This window comes from Microcaecilia unicolor, chromosome 6 (genome assembly GCF_901765095.1).
Source record: "Microcaecilia unicolor chromosome 6, aMicUni1.1, whole genome shotgun sequence".
Lineage (NCBI taxonomy): Eukaryota > Metazoa > Chordata > Amphibia > Gymnophiona > Siphonopidae > Microcaecilia > Microcaecilia unicolor.
In genome coordinates, this window is record NC_044036.1 from 297,386,236 (window position 1) to 297,403,684 (window position 17,449).

Genomic DNA, 17,449 nt, shown 5'->3' on the forward strand with positions numbered 1-17,449 from the left:
TATTTTCTAAGAATTTTTAAACTTACTGGAGCTATCTTTATGACTATTTTACGGTTGCTGGAACATTACAATTTTACACAGTTCATTGAATCAACACTACTGTTTGTAAAATTAACATTTTATCATTATTATTATTTTTTAATTTCTTATATATTTGAAGTTAACACGATGCTGTCATTATTTATTTTGTATGTTCTATTTTATTGATGTATTTATATGTTTTTATTAATAGACCCCTGAGGCAGGCGCCTTTTTGGCGCCGAAACACGGCCCGTGTCGGGTCTTTGGCTTAATAAAGTACTCCTGTTGTCTCATTCTTGAAGGCCCAGTGTTGCTTTTTTTCTTTTGGTTTCTTTGATTGTATACTGTATTACCCTCTCTGCCTGTACTAGCTCAATCAATGTAACAGGAATCTCGGATTCTGTTATGTAGCTTCCCTTTATTCCAGAACCTGTGGGATAGTTGTGTCCATCAACCAGCAGGTGGAGATAGAGAACTGAAAACTGAGCTGAGACATATCTCTCTTGGCATCCGGTCCAGCTCCTGATGCAGGCAGAGGCTGAAACATGACCATGTTGGGTATTTGATAAATTATTTTGTACGCCATACTGCATTGGTGTGTTTCTATGCAATCCAGTGGTTGGCAGGTGTGGTGACTGAGGTGGCAGTATTTTATTTGGTTTAATATCTTTTATTGGATTTCAACATAATACAATAGAAGCAAGAGCTCACCACAGTTCAACAAGCAACAGTTACAAACATGGCAAAACTGGAGCTCACATTCAAGAAACAACTATCCAGAACTAGAAACACATTAAGAAAAAGGGGGAAGAAAGAGGAGGTGGAGAAATAATAAAAAAAAAAGGAGGGGGTGCTGGAGGATACAAATCCAGACATGGAGCATGCATAGGCCACAAAATACATCAACCTCAGTGCTTACCTCTGTACCGAAGCAAAATAGGACACCAGTGGCAACCATTTTTTCCTATAGGAAGCGAAGCGAGAAGATTTCTTCGCCAGATGTAATTTGAATTTGTACATTTGGAGCAATGAGTTCCACCATTCCTGATAAGTGGCCTGATGTAAGGACTTCCAGTGAGAGAAGATCACCTTCAATGCCAAAGAGACCATGGCACCAACAAGAGCCCCCCCACTAGGAGTTAACTGACCCTCAAAGGACTGTTCCCGAAGAATCACAAATTGATAAGAGATGGAGCCAGGGAGGGGAAAAATGGCTACCAGCTGGGACCAGACTTCTGACCAGTACTTATGAAGGCACACACATTCAAATATAAGATGCCTGAGAGTACCCGTTTGGGAGTGACAAGACCAACAGACAGCTGGACTAGAGGGATTAATAACATGCAACTTATACGGCGTCCAGAGGGATCTATGCAGAAAGAAATACATAGACTGCGTGGTGGTAGAAGAGTTAGAGCACCTGAAAAGGGACTTCCAAAGCAATTCCCACAGCTTGCCAGAAATAGGTTGCTGCAAGTCTTCCTCCCAGCACCTTCGCAAACCAGTATTTTATTTGAGCAGATGAACTGTGCTGGGCATTAAGGTACTTTTCACTTTATTTTATCTTTTGATCTTATGTCCCTTTTTATGATTGAGATGCCTATTCTTTTATCATTAATTATTATTGTTCTATTAGGTATTAGATTTGTATCCGCAGGGTGATGCCCATCTCCTTTCCAAGATAGTCATTGGTATCTGTGATGGGGATATATCCCATCACAGAAATCAAGGAAACCTAAAGGAGAAGAAATGCTAACTACAGAATATAATCTCTAGAAGAGAGACAGAAGAAAGGCTAGGAGGGAGGTGGAAACCACAGAATTAAAACCTCAGCAGAGGGAGCTGGGTGGGGCGGGTTCCAAGCCAATCACAGAATCAGGAGGGTTAGAGCCTCAGCAGGGAGAGCAGGGAAGGGACACAGTCCTGGCCAATCAGAGGGAGTGGAAGCAGAAGAAGGAGGAGTCAACAGTGCTTTAAAAGAGAGGAGACAGGGAGCAGAGTTCAGTCCCTGTTGAGAGACCAAAATGTGCGAAGCTCCTGGCCAGAAGACCTGCAAGCCTTAGAAGATACAGCACTTGTCTTGCTATTTTCCTGACTTTGAACTGTGGCGTTAAGACTGACTGTTTTGGAACTATTTGATCTAAACCAGAACTGTTTTTGTTTTTTTTGCTACTACCTGCCAGTGGGAGGATATATCCCTGGAAGAAGGAATAGATTCCAGCAGATATGAGGGTGGTGGCAGGCAGGCAGGCTAGCAAGCCTGGCCTTTTCTTTTTTTTCCATTTGTGATTAACTGGAAACACTTTTTTTTTTTTTTTTTAAATCAAGCTAACCCTGAGGATTGTTGCCATAAGGTTTTATTGTTTTGTTTTGGACCTTGGTGTGAACTGCATAACACCCTAGTGTTCTAGGGAGGCCTGGGATGTTTTTGCCTCTCCACAAGGGCTCGCCCTGGGGAAAGGCATAAAGGAACCTAAGTCCAGAAGAGGACCTGGTCTCAGTGTTGGAGAGAAACTGGGTGACTGTTGATAATCCATTTTGTGTATGAGTGCCAGATTCTAGACACAGCAACTGTTGGTCGTCTGGAGGATATTTGCAGCCAGCTACAGTTGAAAGGCCTCCAGAGCAGAGGATGCATCATAGCATCCATCGCTGTCTCCATTAAGCATCTATGCTGTGTTTGAACTAAGTGTAACTCTAAGGTAGGCTATATGTCAAAAGATGTTGGGCATTTGATTGGCTACATACTTTGCTATGTATTATTTAACAGTCTGTTTGATGCTTTTCTTTTAAGTGTATGTTCTTTGATTTTTAATTTTGTATTTATATTTTTATGTGACATATTTTTATGTCAATAAATGTTCAATGTCTGGTCAGTTCATCTGTTTTCGATAGTTCTTTTTTAATCATTGTATGTAGTTGTTTGCTTTTATTTATTGATTGATCTATGTATTTTTGTATTATCATGCGACTGAAAGGTGGGGAACACAAAAGAAATGTGAGAAAATACATGTTCACTGAGAGGGTGTTAGATGCCTGGAACAGATTTATAGCACAGTTATGATCAAAAATATTGGTAGAGTTCAAGTGTACACAGGATAGACCTGTAAACCAATCTTAGTGACAGAGGAAGGGAAATGACAGCAAAACTTGTAAGACCTGTGATAAAACAGCAGGCAAATAGAAATGGGCATACTAGGTTGGCTAGAATGGTCCTTTTCTGTTGCTTCTATATGTCTGTGTGGTGAAAGTATTTTTTGAAGTGTGACACATCAAATAGAGCATTTTAAGGAACATGTATAATATAAGAATAAACAGTCAATAATCTACTATCTGGATTAACACACAAGTGACATAATTGATGCAGTTTGTTTTTCTTCCTCATCATCTTGCAGGGCATCAATCTGTCAGGAGGACAGAAGCAGAGGGTGAGCCTGGCACGTGCTGTCTTCTGTGGTGCTGATATTTACCTGATGGATGATCCTCTTTCAGCTGTTGATTCCCATGTAGCTAAACACATTTTTGATAAAGTCATTGGCCCTGAAGGTGTGCTAAATGGTAAAGTAAGTAAAACAATTTTTGAATTACCAAACATAATTATATTGTGGCATTGTGAGAGAGTGGGATTAAAACAGACTGCTTGCTAGAATACAAGTGAGTATACTGGAGACCCGACAGGGAAAGAGCTCATGGTTCAGAGAAGCCATCTGGGAGATGTAGTCTTTGACTCTTTGGAGTTGACAAGACATATTTGAGAAAAAACTTTTGCAAAAGTATAATTGTCTTGGCAGTTTGAGCTAAGGATCCAATTAGAGCTAATTGGTCACCTCAATCCAACTGGGGAATCCTCAGCTAAGATAAAAGCCAGACATAATGGAGAAACAGAAGGAGGATTCTGGACAGGTACTAGTAGACTGAGGCTGAATCTCATTAGTAGGATCTCTGCTTAATCAGGGGCAGTCACCTGTTAAAATATTTTGGAATAAGGCATCAGACTAACTGAAGATTGTGTCTTTCATTGCCTGCTTAACTGTCCTGAAGTGTTGAACAAAGAATAAAGTATGTGACTGGCAGGCTAAGACCTTACCCAAAGGCAAACTGTCAATAAAGTTTGTAAAACAATGTGAGCAGCTTGCTTTGTCTCTGAGAAGGGGAAAGACAGTGAGTACCTGTACGTACAATAAGACTCATGGAAACTTTCCTTTGACAGACCTATACTACAATAATAATATACCTATACCGCAATAATAAACTCAGGTTCGTCATAAACAGATGAAATTTGTCAAAGAAACTGAGGTCTCATATATAGAAATGACAAAATATTTAGAGCGACATTTTAGAAAGAAGATTCAAACCGGAACTGAGGCATCTAGGTTGGGACATCTCAAGTTCCAGTAGTATTTTAGAACAAGATCTGCTGATGTAGAACCTCTTCGTTTATGCATTGGTTACATGTGGCAAGAATATCCAGTTTAGAAACATAAATGTCTAAAATATCAACGGGCCATAAACATTTATGGTGTGAAATAGCAATATAAACATTTATGTTAGTCATGTTAAAAACCATAAACCTCACATCCTTTGCCAGTTTCACTTTTGAATGGGATGTCAGCCATTGGGGGATTAAGGTGTTGACCTCACCTAATCTCTCTAGCAGAGCACTGCTCTACACAAGCACTTTCCTGAAACCTAGATGTCTGGGTAGCAGGTGTAAATCCCGGCATCAACCTGTTTGGACGTAACATGCATTCTTATATTTTAGGCCCACCCTAGTCCTGCTCGAAACACCCCCTTGCTAAGTACACATTTTTCAGTTTCAGATGCGTCATAATAGACACTTTTAATCTAGAAAAAAGTGCCTAGAAAAGAAGTTTTACCCACAAAAACATTTACTCCATCTATTAAATTCATTGTGTGTTTTTTCCCATTTTATGTTGGAAACTAATCTTTAGTGAATAATTTCTACAAGTTTAGAAGATTTACACTTTTATCCTGTTGTGTGTAGGGAGAAGCTGCTGACTTGTAATGAGCAGCTCCATAAACAGCAGGATAATCAGCCACATAACTATACGTACCCTTTCACCTATCATTTGGTAATTTACATTACATCGAAGATGTCTCAGAAATCAGTGGACGATGCTCCAGATGATTAAAATTGTTTATTAAAAGATGAATGAGACTCGACACAGCTGTGTTTTGGCTAACTAGGCCTGCATCAGGAGTCTCTTGTACTAAATAAAATCATCTACTTGAAATATTTGTCGTCGTCATTAATGAGTAAAAACAAGTCATGAGCTCCGTGCGCTTTTGCAAGCAGTTTAAACTTCGAGACTATGCTCATAGTTTGAAACCAAAAAGGGCAGTGGTGGGGCCCTGAAGACAGTTTGCCCCAGGCCCAGCTTTGTCTCTCAGTGGCCCTGAGAAACTCTATCATTGCATCATCCATTCATGTGGTTGATTATGTTACTGTCCAGAGAGAATATCTTTGCAAGTAAGAAACTTTAACTACTGAGCAGAACTGCATCTAATGCATATCCAGAAGGGTGAACCTAATGGACATGAGTTATATTATCATCTCAAAGTTTATGAAGTGTTTCTGTAGCAATATTATTGACAGTACAGAATAAATCCGTTTAAAGTGTTGGCATTAATATCGGTCTTCATTTTCAGACTCGGATTTTGGTGACACATGGAATCAACTTCTTGCCACAGACAGATCACATCATTGTTCTTGTGGATGGGAAGATCTCAGAGATGGGTTCCTACCAGGAACTCTTGAAAGAAAATGGCGCTTTTGCAGAATTTTTGCGCAATTATGCACCAGATGAAGATGTAGAGGAGGATCAACCAACAAGTAAAAGAGAGTGTTGCTTATATGACAAACTTTATTTGGCTGTAGCTCTCACCTTTTTTGTAGTAGTAGAAAGCAAGTTAAATTTAGGTACTGTAGGTGCTGGAGCAAAACTCCAAAATGGCAAAAAGCTCAGTAACGAATCAACGTGATATGCTTCCTTTAACCAGGACAGCTAACTTGAAGTAAAGCCCCTTCTCTGTAAACTTCCATACATTTACAAGGTAATTTTATAACAGGTCACATAGGTTGAGAGGACAGGAAGGTGTCTGTTGCTATCCTGTTTTATAAAGACACATGGAGGCACATGGCACATGAGTCGAAATTAGCTGGCGCCAGTCAGTGTTTAAATAAATACGGACCACCAGTGGCTGAATAGTGACTCATTTATGGATAAGAACAGATATCATGTAAGTAGTCATACTTTGGGATGTTCCCTTAGCAGTGGGCCAGTTGGTATTTTTCTGCCATGTTATTATGTGCAGTCTTTGAAGTGTTTGCTGTCTCTTCTTGCAGTTTTGAATGAAGAATTCCTGCTGGCTGAGGACACCCTCAGTAACCACACTGATTTGACAGATAATGAGCTTGTGGTTAATGAAGCTCGTAAACAATTTAATAGGTAGGTGTTAAAATCTTCATTTTGGCAACATGTTTGCTACGTTGCTGAGTCGAAAAGTATATCCCGTTCCAGCATATGGAACTTTCAGGATTAAAGTTCATCCATTAATTTGAGGCCATCATTTTTTGATACAAATGTAACCTGAGAATGGAAAGGAGCGGACTAGTTTTGCATCCTGTTTTCTGAAGCAGGTGAGCAGTGGCTCACCATTTTCCTTTGATCTGCTCCTTTGGTTTTGAGAGTACTATTATTACAATGTAAGTGAGCCTACTTGGAAACAAATTAAAGAATATCTAGTTGTCATCAAAGCAACATTCAAAGAAATACCCTAAAACAAAACTCAGACCTCATTCACAGCACAGAACCTCCATCAGATCTATCTCCTTCAGTCAAAGGTCAGAATAGTGTTGGGTGCAGGAACTTAAATGCCCTCTTCCCCTACCCACACACAGTATAAATTTAGTCACATCCTTCCTCACTGAAATCTGCTTGAGATGCCTGGGGAAAGTTCTTACATCTACTTCCCTTGGAGAAGAGAGTTGTCCCTGTTCTGTGCTACTTATGCTGCTAGGATACTGATGGATCTGAGGCTACACCATTCACACTGCCATCATTGTATGCCATCCTGAAGAGGTGGCCTGCCATGGTGGCATGGCATTTGCAAAAAGGCCCCTTTGGAAGTAATTTGGGAGCGTCTGGGCCATTTGTGCTGCCTGTGTTTAGTGTAGTATTGTTTAGTGTGGGTACTATGGGCTGTGTTTGTCCTGGCCACTGATATTTAGATGATTACTGAAAAACATAAGATAAGCCATGCTGAGTTAGATGATGGCGTGTTGAGCCCAGCATTCTATTCCATTCCCTAGCAAAAATAAGGGCTGTGATTTAGTTGAATGCTAGGGTTTAGATTGCTGTGCCACATCAACTATGTATTGGGGTGGGGGGTGGGGTGCAGAATACATCATAAAATCAGCCCACCTAGCCCAACCCTTGCTCTCCAAACTAGTTCCAACCCCAAATCACCCCACCCATCCTAAAAGCCACCCCCTAACAAACTACAATCCAGAAAGCAAAACCTAATGTACTACAAACCCATTAGTCTATCATTGGTTCCTCCTCAAATGTTAGGCAAAACTAAGAGCAAAGACCTCCGTCATAGGACATGCTTTTAACCTTTTTCAGAAGCTCAGGTATTTCCTGTCCAGTCAGAGTTCAAGAGGGATTGAATTCCACAGACCAAGAGCTCCATAAGCAAAAGCCCTATGATGAGTGCACTGCTGGGAGAATCAAAGGGTCCTAGTGGGAACCTAAGGCTCTTCAAATAATCCAGGCCCTCCAAATACAGAGTGCAGAAAATTGTATAAACAGAGAATTTTAAATTGGACCCAACAATGTACTGGCAACCAATGGTCCTATGATTATTCCCCTTCTTGCCCCAAATTCAGTTCAGTTTCTGTCTTCTGCAACAACCTTAGTTTCTGCAATTGCCTTTCTGGGAGCCCACAAAGCCTGTTACAATAATCATCCTTTGCAGATGATCCTAATGGATTAATGTAACCAAGTTGTCATGTCTAATGAGAGACCACACCCACACCAACAACTACAGTGATGAAAAAACAAACCAACCCAAAATGGAACAACCACAAATAAAACCTGTCTTTCCAGTGATAAAGCCTTGTCCAATGGAAGACCTATGCTCTTCACTCTAGAGCTGCTGAATACACGGGAACAAAGACTCTCTCTTTTTTTTCCTTCAACCATTCAGCTGGCATTCATCATTCCATTACCGCCACTTCGGCTCTCATTTATAGAAAGAGAACACTGAGGAAAGAAACACAGCTGAGATTAGGGGTTTAGGGAAAGAAGCATTTGCATGAGCAGAGGGATCTTGTGGAATAAATGAATTTGGGAGAAGGGAGTGCCTTGTTGGTTAAATTCTACTCCTTTATCCAGGTTGTGGCCTTATTTATGTTACTGATTAGACAGTTTACTGTGGGTGTTAAATGCAACTTGGGTAATCTTTTCCCTCTTCTGGGGAGCAATGTGTTCAAATGGGTTACTTTTGTGCAGTACACAATATTATACTGGGCTGGCAAATGAAATAACTGCACATAGCAACAACAGTTTAAAGTGGCACAACTACAGTCTCAGGTGTTTCTCCAGGAACCCACAATCTCATTCAAGATGGAGAAAAAGCCTCAAACTTAAGTGACAGCCACTCAGGATATACCCGCAAATCTAAGCTGTCTTAAATACTATCATTGGCAAAAAAAAAAAAAACTCCATCACATTGAGCTTATAACACAAAATCTCATGTGGGTTACACACCAGAGACTCCATGTGCCCTGGAAACATTTCACTTTAGATAAGGAAGATCTTTAGATTCCAAAACAGTTTCAACCATTGTCCCAGAAAATCTTCCTCAAACAGGACTCTTTACGCTATGGCACGTTCCTCAAATATGCACTCTCGTATTAAACTCAGCCCATACTACAGACTCAATCCAACTCTTGACAAGGATCTTTGTTTCGCCAGGACTCCTGGCTGTGACTTTTTTTTTCTTCCTAAAATGGATGTTCCTGCCACACATAGCCAGTGCATAAACGTCCATAACTCTGTGTATTTTAGAACACGCTGTATGTCATCAGATTCAGTTCTACAATACTAGCGGAACTTGAGATGTCCCAGACGTCTCAAGTCCCATCCTGTCTAAAATGCCACTCTAAATCTCCCAGCAAAATAATATTCACTTATCCAGAGAGGCGTCCTCTTCTCTCAGAACTCCCTCAAGAAAAGGAGTTCATTTTAGCTGTGAATGATTCAGTTATCCCTGACTTTTGGTTAATCTTGTTCATTGGTTAATTTGCCTCTATAAAGTAGTCTTAATATACAATCATCTATGCTTTCACAACCTAAGTACCCTATTATATAATTATGTTCCCTGTGAAGTACACGCAGAGAATTGTCTCTGATAATTTCCTTGCCTCTGATCTTCCCTCCTCTGATCACCATCTTATAACTTTCACACTTAAATCTCCTCCCTCCCAGTCCCATCCTATCTTATCTAATTTATCTAGGAATCTTCACGATATTGACCCTTCATCTCTATCCTCCCATGTTTCAAACCTCCTCTCTACTGTGGCACCATCCACATCTGTCAACGAGGCTGTTTCTTCTTACAACAATACTCTATCCTCTGCCTTAGACACTCTTGCCCCTTTGATGACCCGCCCTGTAAGGCGTACAAAACCCCAACCTTGGCTGACTTCTAATATCCGCTACCTACGTTCCTGTACCCGCTCCGCCGAACGCCTCTGGCGGAAATCTCGGGCCCTTGCAGATTTCTTACACTTTAAGTTCATGCTGACCTCCTTCCAATCTGCTCTTTTACGTGCCAAACAGGATTATTATATCCAACTGACCAACTCTCTTGGCTCTAATCCTCGACTTCTCTTCACCACATTGAACTCTCTCCTCAAGGTGCCCCCTCCTCCAACTCCCCCTTCATTATCTCCTCAGACCCTTGCTGAATTCTTTCACAACAAGGTTCAAAAGATAAACCTTGCTTTCTCTACCTCACCACCTCTCCCTCCACTAGTCCGTTCCCCTCTCTCTCCTTCCCCTCATTCCCTTTCCTCCTTTCCTGAAGTTACTATTGAGGAAACTACACTTCTCCTTTCTTCCTCAAAATGTACCACCTGTTCCTCTGATTCCATTCCCACCCACCTTCTTAATGCCATCTCTCCTGCTCTTATTCCTTTTATCTGTCACATTCTCAACCTCTCACTTTCCACTGCGACTGTCCCTGCTGCCTTTAAACATGCTGTGGTCACACCTCTCCTTAAGAAGCCTTCACTTGACCCTACTTGTCCCTCTAATTACTGACCCATCTCCCTCCTTCCTTTTCTCTCCAAATTACTTGAGCGTGCTGTTCACCGTCGCTGCCTTGATTTTCTCTCCTCACATGCTATTCTTGACCCACTACAATCTGGTTTACGCCCTCTCCACTCAACCGAAACTGCGCTTACTAAAGTCTCCAATGACCTATTACTGGCTAAATCCAGAGGTCAATATTCCATCCTCATTCTTCTTGATCTTTCCGCTGCTTTTGACACTGTCGATCACAGCATACTTCTCGATACCCTGTCCTCACTTGGATTCCAGGGCTCTGTCCTTTCCTGGTTCTCTTCCTACCTCTCCCTCCGCACCTTTAGTGTTCACTCTGGTGGATCCTCTTCTACTTCTATCCCTCTGCCTGTCGGCGTACCTCAGGGTTCTGTTCTTGGTCCCCTCCTCTTTTCTATCTACACTTCTTCCCTTGGTTCATTAATCTCATCCCATGGCTTTTCCTACCATCTCTATGCTGATGACTCCCAAATCTACCTTTCTACCCCTGATATCTCACCTTGCATCCAAAGCAAAGTTTCAGCGTGCTTGTCTGACATTGCTGTCTGGATGTCTCAACGCCACCTGATATTAAATATGACCAAAACCGAGCTTCTCATTTCCCCCCCCCCCCCCCCCCATACCCACCTCCCCATTCCCCCCATTTTCTATTTCTGTTGATGGCTTTCTCGTTCTCCCTGTCTCCTCAGCTCGAAACCTTGGGGTCATCTTTGACTCTTCTCTCTCCTTCTCTGCTCATATCCAACAGATTGCCAAGACCTGTCGTTTCTTTCTTTACAACATCCGTAAAATCCGCCCCTTTCTTTCCGAGCACTCTACCAAAACCCTCATCCACACCCTTGTCACCTCTTGTTTAAACTACTGCAATCTGCTTCTTGCTGGCCTCCCACTTAGTCACCTCTCCCCCCTCCAGTCGGTTCAAAACTCTGCTGCCCGTCTCGTCTTCCGCCAGGGTCGCTTTACTCATACTACCCCTCTCCTCAAGACCCTTCACTGGCTCCCTATCCGTTTTCGCATCCTGTTCAAACTTCTTCTACTAACCTAGAAATGTACTCACTCTGCTGCTCCCCAGTATCTCTCCACACTCCTCCTTCCCTACTCCCCTTCCCGTGCACTCCGCTCCATGGATAAATCCTTCTTATCTGTTCCCTTCTCCACTACTGCCAACTCCAGACTTTGCGCCTTCTGTCTCGCTGCACCCTACGCCTGGAATAAACTTCCTGAGTCCCTACGTCTTGCCCCATCCTTGGCCACCTTTAAATCTAGACTGAAAGCCCACCTCTTTAACATTGCTTTTGACTCGTAACCACTTGTAACCACTCACCTCCACCTACCCTCCTCTCTTCCTTCCCGTTCACATTAATTGATTTGATTTGCTTACTTTATTTATTTTTTGTCTATTAGATTGTAAGCTCTTTGAGCAGGGACTGTCTTTCTTCTATGTTTGTGCAGCACTGCGTACACCTTGTAGCACTATAGAAATGCTAAATAGTAGTAGTAGTGATAGACAAGGAAGATGCATCTGTTGTGTTCTGCACAAATTATTGTATTTTTTTACCACATTCTTTTTCTTGTCAGACAAACCAGTGTAATATCTTCGGAGGGTGAAAGTTCACACATGTCAACTAGAAGGAGAATGAGCGAAAAAAAAATAGTGGAAGATCCATCTGTGAGAAAAGCAGCAGCTGAAAAACTCATCCAGGCAGAAATTGCTGAAACTGGAAGGGTAGGATGTTTTCGACCTTTGTCTAACATAACATAACATTTTAATTTATATTCTACCACTCTGAGGAACTCTAAATTAGGAACAATATGATAAAACCAAACACTCTCAGTAAAACTAGCTATCACCTGGTGAAATTTTCCCTGTCATTCTCAACCTCTCTGGGCCTCCCTCCACTCCATGCAGCCCGTCTTCTTTTGATTTTATGGGACTGCTAGGTTCACCACTGGCCCCAGCAGACCAACACCATTTTCAAGGAGCCAGTGCACATTATGGTAATTAAAACGTGTTCCACCAGTCCATAAAAATTTGATATTAGCAGATTACATTTAAAAAGCATAAAATGCAATATAAAATGTAATTACAAATATCTTTAAAACTACATCTCCTGAAACTGCACCAAAATCCTTTCAAAAATTGTTCTGCTGAAGAGCTGTTGATTTACATGGGTCACAGGCTTGATTAAAAGGAATTTCTAAGCACTCCCATGTAACATCTTATGAACTCCAGAAAGAAGTTATGTGGCATGATGCAAGTACCATGGTGAGATTAGCTGTAAATTTTGAGATTCTGGGATCATAGTTAACAACCCTGACTTCGGCATGAAGTTCATTAGTGTCACTGTATGTGCAAAACAAACTCATCTGGAGACCTTGGTCCCCAGAATGGACTGTGGAGACCTGGCTGTCTGGATGAGAAGACTGGATAGGCTGTATGACAGTGATTCTCAAAGTTGTCCCAGGGGAACCCCAGCCAGTCAGGTTTCAGGGTATCCACAATAAGTATTCTATCCCATGCATATTCGCTGTATAATCATCTACTGAGTAAATATCTTGTTTTAGTTACAACTGGTATCAGTCAATATAGTAACTATTACTCTCTGCTTGATGTATCAAAATCTCTTTATTCAAAATCTCAAATTTACATAGAAATACCTTCGCACAATCTTAACCACACACTCCTCTCATTCACACCAATCTAATAAAACCATATATTAATATCCCTCTATCCCTAGAGTTTCACATTCTAGCTGTTGTAATAAACAGTCACATATACTTTATGAAGCCCTATAGTGTAGTTCATAAAACTTCAATGGATACCCCTCCACATATCTTCTATAATGTAGTTGTCAATATATACATAAACAGTATTAAAGATCCTCCTTCGACTGGGACCAACATGATCAGAAAAACAAAGTCACCAGACAACAAAGATAGAAAAAATAATTTTTTCATTTTAGTGTTTGGAATATGTCCAATTTGAGAATTTACATCTGCTGTCTTATTTTGCAGTGTATAGCAATGTGTTTCTTTCTTTTTTTTCAGGTATTTTGCTGCATGCAGAGTCTTAGGATTTCAGATTAATTTTTTAAGAATTTGAAGAGGGGCTATCTCTGTTCTGCATGTGTTACTGCAAAGCCAAGTGTATGAATAGGGATTTGTTTGTTAGGTTCTGAGATTTTGATAACATATTGTGTTTTAGATTTGGCAAGACTGTTCTAATTCCTGGTCTGTGTGCTAATTTGGTTTGTGTCACTTTGGAGCTGTAACAGCCTAAAGAAATTATTTGTAATGAAAAAAAATCACAAGTTGTTTTTCTTCTCCTGCTGGTGTAATATTTTCAGTGATGCCTGTTTATGTGCACCATGGCTAATAAAAGGGGAGTGTCTACTGTAGGGGCAGAGCCATAGTGATCCCACCCCTTAGGTACCCATAATGAGTACTAGTACCTTTTTTCCTACAAAAAAAACACCGGGGCCAGATGTCTGGTAGTGGAGGAGTTTGTGTTGTTCTCACTGAGGGGAGGAGAGAGTGAAGGTGCTAGATGGAGTGAGAGGAGAAGTTGGGAGGAGAAAGGAGATGCTGGATGAGTAGGGGGCACCAACTAATAGGCTAAAGGAGATGCCAAAAACTCTAGCATCCACTCTGCCAAGACAGATTTGGGACCCCCTGCTCTATGGTCTTTTTTCTTTTGTGTGCTCCAGAGATAAGGGGAGTCCACAGGGCATGTGCCCCTTATTGTACTGATTCTCTGGGCCCAAATTTTTGTCCTTTGCACATCCCTACCTGTTATTAAAAAAAATTGATGCTTGCTTTGGAAGATTACTTGCAGAGAAGACCAAACTGACGAGGACTAGATGAGTGAAAGTCAAGGAAATTTGCTAAGGGGGGGGGGGGAGGTGTCGCCCTTGGAGATTGCGGATTGAGGGAGGGGGAGGTATCTGGCTGTTTTAATGGCTTCTGTGATTGTGAGTTTCTGTTTGCAGGTAAAGATGATAGTATTTTGGCAGTACATGAAGGCTGTGGGTTTCTTCGTTTCTCTGTGGATCTGTTTCCTTTATTGCTGTCAGAATGCTGCTGCAATTGGTTCAAACTTCTGGCTCAGTGACTGGACTAATGAACCCATCATCAATGGCACTCAAAAGAACACAAATATGCGTCTTGGAGTCTATGCTGCATTGGGGCTTGCACAGGGTAAGAACATTTTTATCTGAATTTTTTGTACTAACTGTGCTTACAGCATTCTTAATGAAGGTACATACAAATATGCTATTATAGAAAAATGTGTTATATTTTGATCATTTGCCTTAACAGCATCACTCACTAAACTACAATTTAAAAAGTAAGTATAAAATGTCCAACCTCCAGGCAATAAATAATCTAAGCATGGCAAAGAACCAAAGACAAAATCAATTTACAGAGGGTCCAGAGCTTTTCATGTAAAGGGCCACATCGCGCACACTTAAATCGCAGAGAGGGATGAACTGGGAGGGGTGGGGTGAGTGAGACTGATGGAAATGTTAAGCACAGCGGATTTCCCTTGGAGTTTGCTGAACCAGGAGGTTTATGTCTAGTCCTTTTGATGATTTCAAATGTTGGGCAGGGTTTCCAAGGGTATGGCAAATAGATTATCTATCATATTATTTTAAAAAATAAATAAGAAAACTGTCCTCTGCAGGCTGGTTGCAGCTGTGAGAAGGAAGTCTATGGCAGGCTGAAGAAATGAGTTTGGGGACCCCTGGTGTACATATGCGAAGCATTAAATAATTGGAAGTTCTCCCATCTAACAAGTCTCTTTAGAAGCCGTCTCATCAAAAAGCCTGGGCAAAAAGCCATGTCTTTGTTTTGTTTTTTTTCCTGAAAACTAAATAACCTAGTTCTAGACAAATTGTTTAATGATAGGCTATTCCAAGGACCAGAATCAAATCAAACGCCACTGCCTAGTAAATGCAAATTTTGCAGATGCTACAGATAGTGTCACTAACATTGCTTGCAGAGAGGATTACGCTGGCCTTGTGCATAATAATTTTTATTTAGATTTAGCTTGTGTCTTTAAATAATAGCGTACAGTGAGTTATATTCAGGTACTCTAAGTACATCCATGTCCCTAGAGTTTGTACATGAGGCAATGGGGGGGTTAAGCAACTTGCCAAAGATCACAAGGGGCGTCAGTGTGATTTGAACCCAGTTTGCTGTCCTAACTTTATTCAGATAGCTATCCAGTTATGGCTAGATTCAGTACATGATGCTCAAAAATCAGAGACGAAAAAAATCGATGCTCAATGCTATTCTATAATGGGCATCCAAAGATGAGCTGATTTTGGCACCCGACTTTGGGCACCAAGAATTGCGCTTTCTGAAACCAACTGTGGGCGCGATTCCCAGTATTCTGTAACAGTGAGCACAAATTTTAGGAATGCCCCGACCTGCCCATGCACCTCCCTTAGCCACACGCCCCCCTTTTGGGTTGCATGTTATGGGATTTGGATGCACATTATTATAGAATAGTGTACAACTAGATGCGCACGCAAATTGAAATTGGTGCCCATTAGCCAATTTAGTTGGGTGCACATCTTGGATCTCTACCCAAATATTGGTGTCCAATTTCGGCCACCATATATAGAATCCAAGGGTTAATAGACTGAATACCACTGCTAACCAAATAACTCACAGGACTTCTACTACTACTTATAATTTCTATAGCGCTACTAGACGTACGTAGCACTGTACACTTGAACATGAAGAGACAGTCCCTGCTCGACAGAGCTTACAATCTAATTAGGACAGATAAACAGGACAAACAAGAGATAAGGGAATATTAAAGTGAGGATGATAAAATAAGGGTTCTGCACAAGTGAATAAGGGTTAGGAGTTAAAAGCAGCATCAAAAAGGTGGGCTTTTAGCTTAGATTTGAAGACGGCCAGAGATGGAACTTGATGTACCGGCTCAGGAAGTCTATTCCAGGCATATGGTGCAGCAAGATAAAAGGAACGGAGTCTGGAGTTAGCGGTGGAGGAGAAGGGTGCAGATAAGAGAGATTTACCCAGTGAACGGAGTTCCCGGGGAGGAATGTAGGGAGAGATGAGAGTGGAGAGGTACTGAGGAGCTGCAGAGTGAATGCACTTATAGGTCAATAAGAGGAGTTTGAACTGTATGCGGAAACAGATAGGAAGCCAGTGAAGTGACTTGAGGAGAGGGCTAATATGAGCATAACCACACTGGCGGAATATTAGTCGTTCAGCAGAATTTTGAACAGGACCACTATGACTGACCGTGAACTGCCCTGGCATTCCCTGGATAACAGCTAGGTAGTCCGTGGTGATTTTCAGCAGCAGTGTACAGATAATGGCACTGAAAATTCAGGATGGATTCTGCTCAGCGGGACTTATCTGGGTACCAGGGCTTAAAAGAAAAGTCCATAAGCCATTATTAAAATGGACGGGGAAAATCCACTGCTTATATTCTAGGTTATATTGTAAGCTCTTTGAGCAGGGACTGTCTTTCTTCTATGTTTGTGCAGCGCTGCGTACGCCTTGTAGCGCTATAGAAATGCTAAATAGTAGTAGTAGTAGTAGTAGTTATGCAGTATAAAATTTATTGTACTGTTTTGGGATCTTGCCAGGTGCTTGTGACCTGGATTGGCCACTGTTGGGAACAGGATGTTGGGCTTGATGGACCTTCGGTCTGTCCCAGTATGGCAATACTTATGTACTTATAATTCCAATTCTTTCTTATCGTTTTCTTCTCAAAGTTTGCGATTAGCAGTGCCACTTAAAGGCTTACCATCCTTTTAACAATAACAGTATCAACAACAACTGACAAAATGTCAATGACAAATGACATAAGCAAAATTAGGTTGCATAAAGTATGAAACATAGTGTACGTAGATATTGGTAGATGGAAGAAAATAAAATATTTTGCTTAGTCAAGTTACTTTTCATGTTATAAAGTACTGACATGTTCATTAATAAATGGTATACAATGGGGTTTCAGTAAAGTTTATAAACAAATATATTATGTTCCTACTGAAAAACACAGCCAATGGACTATA

General features: G+C 41.2%; 1 protein-coding gene across 3 annotated transcripts in view; it reads left to right on the top strand.

The window, feature by feature from the left end:
• The window catches only part of ABCC3 (ATP binding cassette subfamily C member 3), a 178,840-nt gene that overhangs the window by 110,878 nt on the left and 50,513 nt on the right, over positions 1-17,449 (top strand). For all 3 annotated transcript variants that reach the window (XM_030207972.1, XM_030207973.1, XM_030207975.1), the window contains 5 exons: positions 3,417-3,584; positions 5,692-5,875; positions 6,389-6,491; positions 11,973-12,120; positions 14,384-14,591. In XM_030207972.1, coding sequence (XP_030063832.1) covers positions 3,417-3,584; positions 5,692-5,875; positions 6,389-6,491; positions 11,973-12,120; positions 14,384-14,591 — 811 coding nt within the window. The remainder of the gene's footprint in view (positions 1-3,416; positions 3,585-5,691; positions 5,876-6,388; positions 6,492-11,972; positions 12,121-14,383; positions 14,592-17,449) is intronic.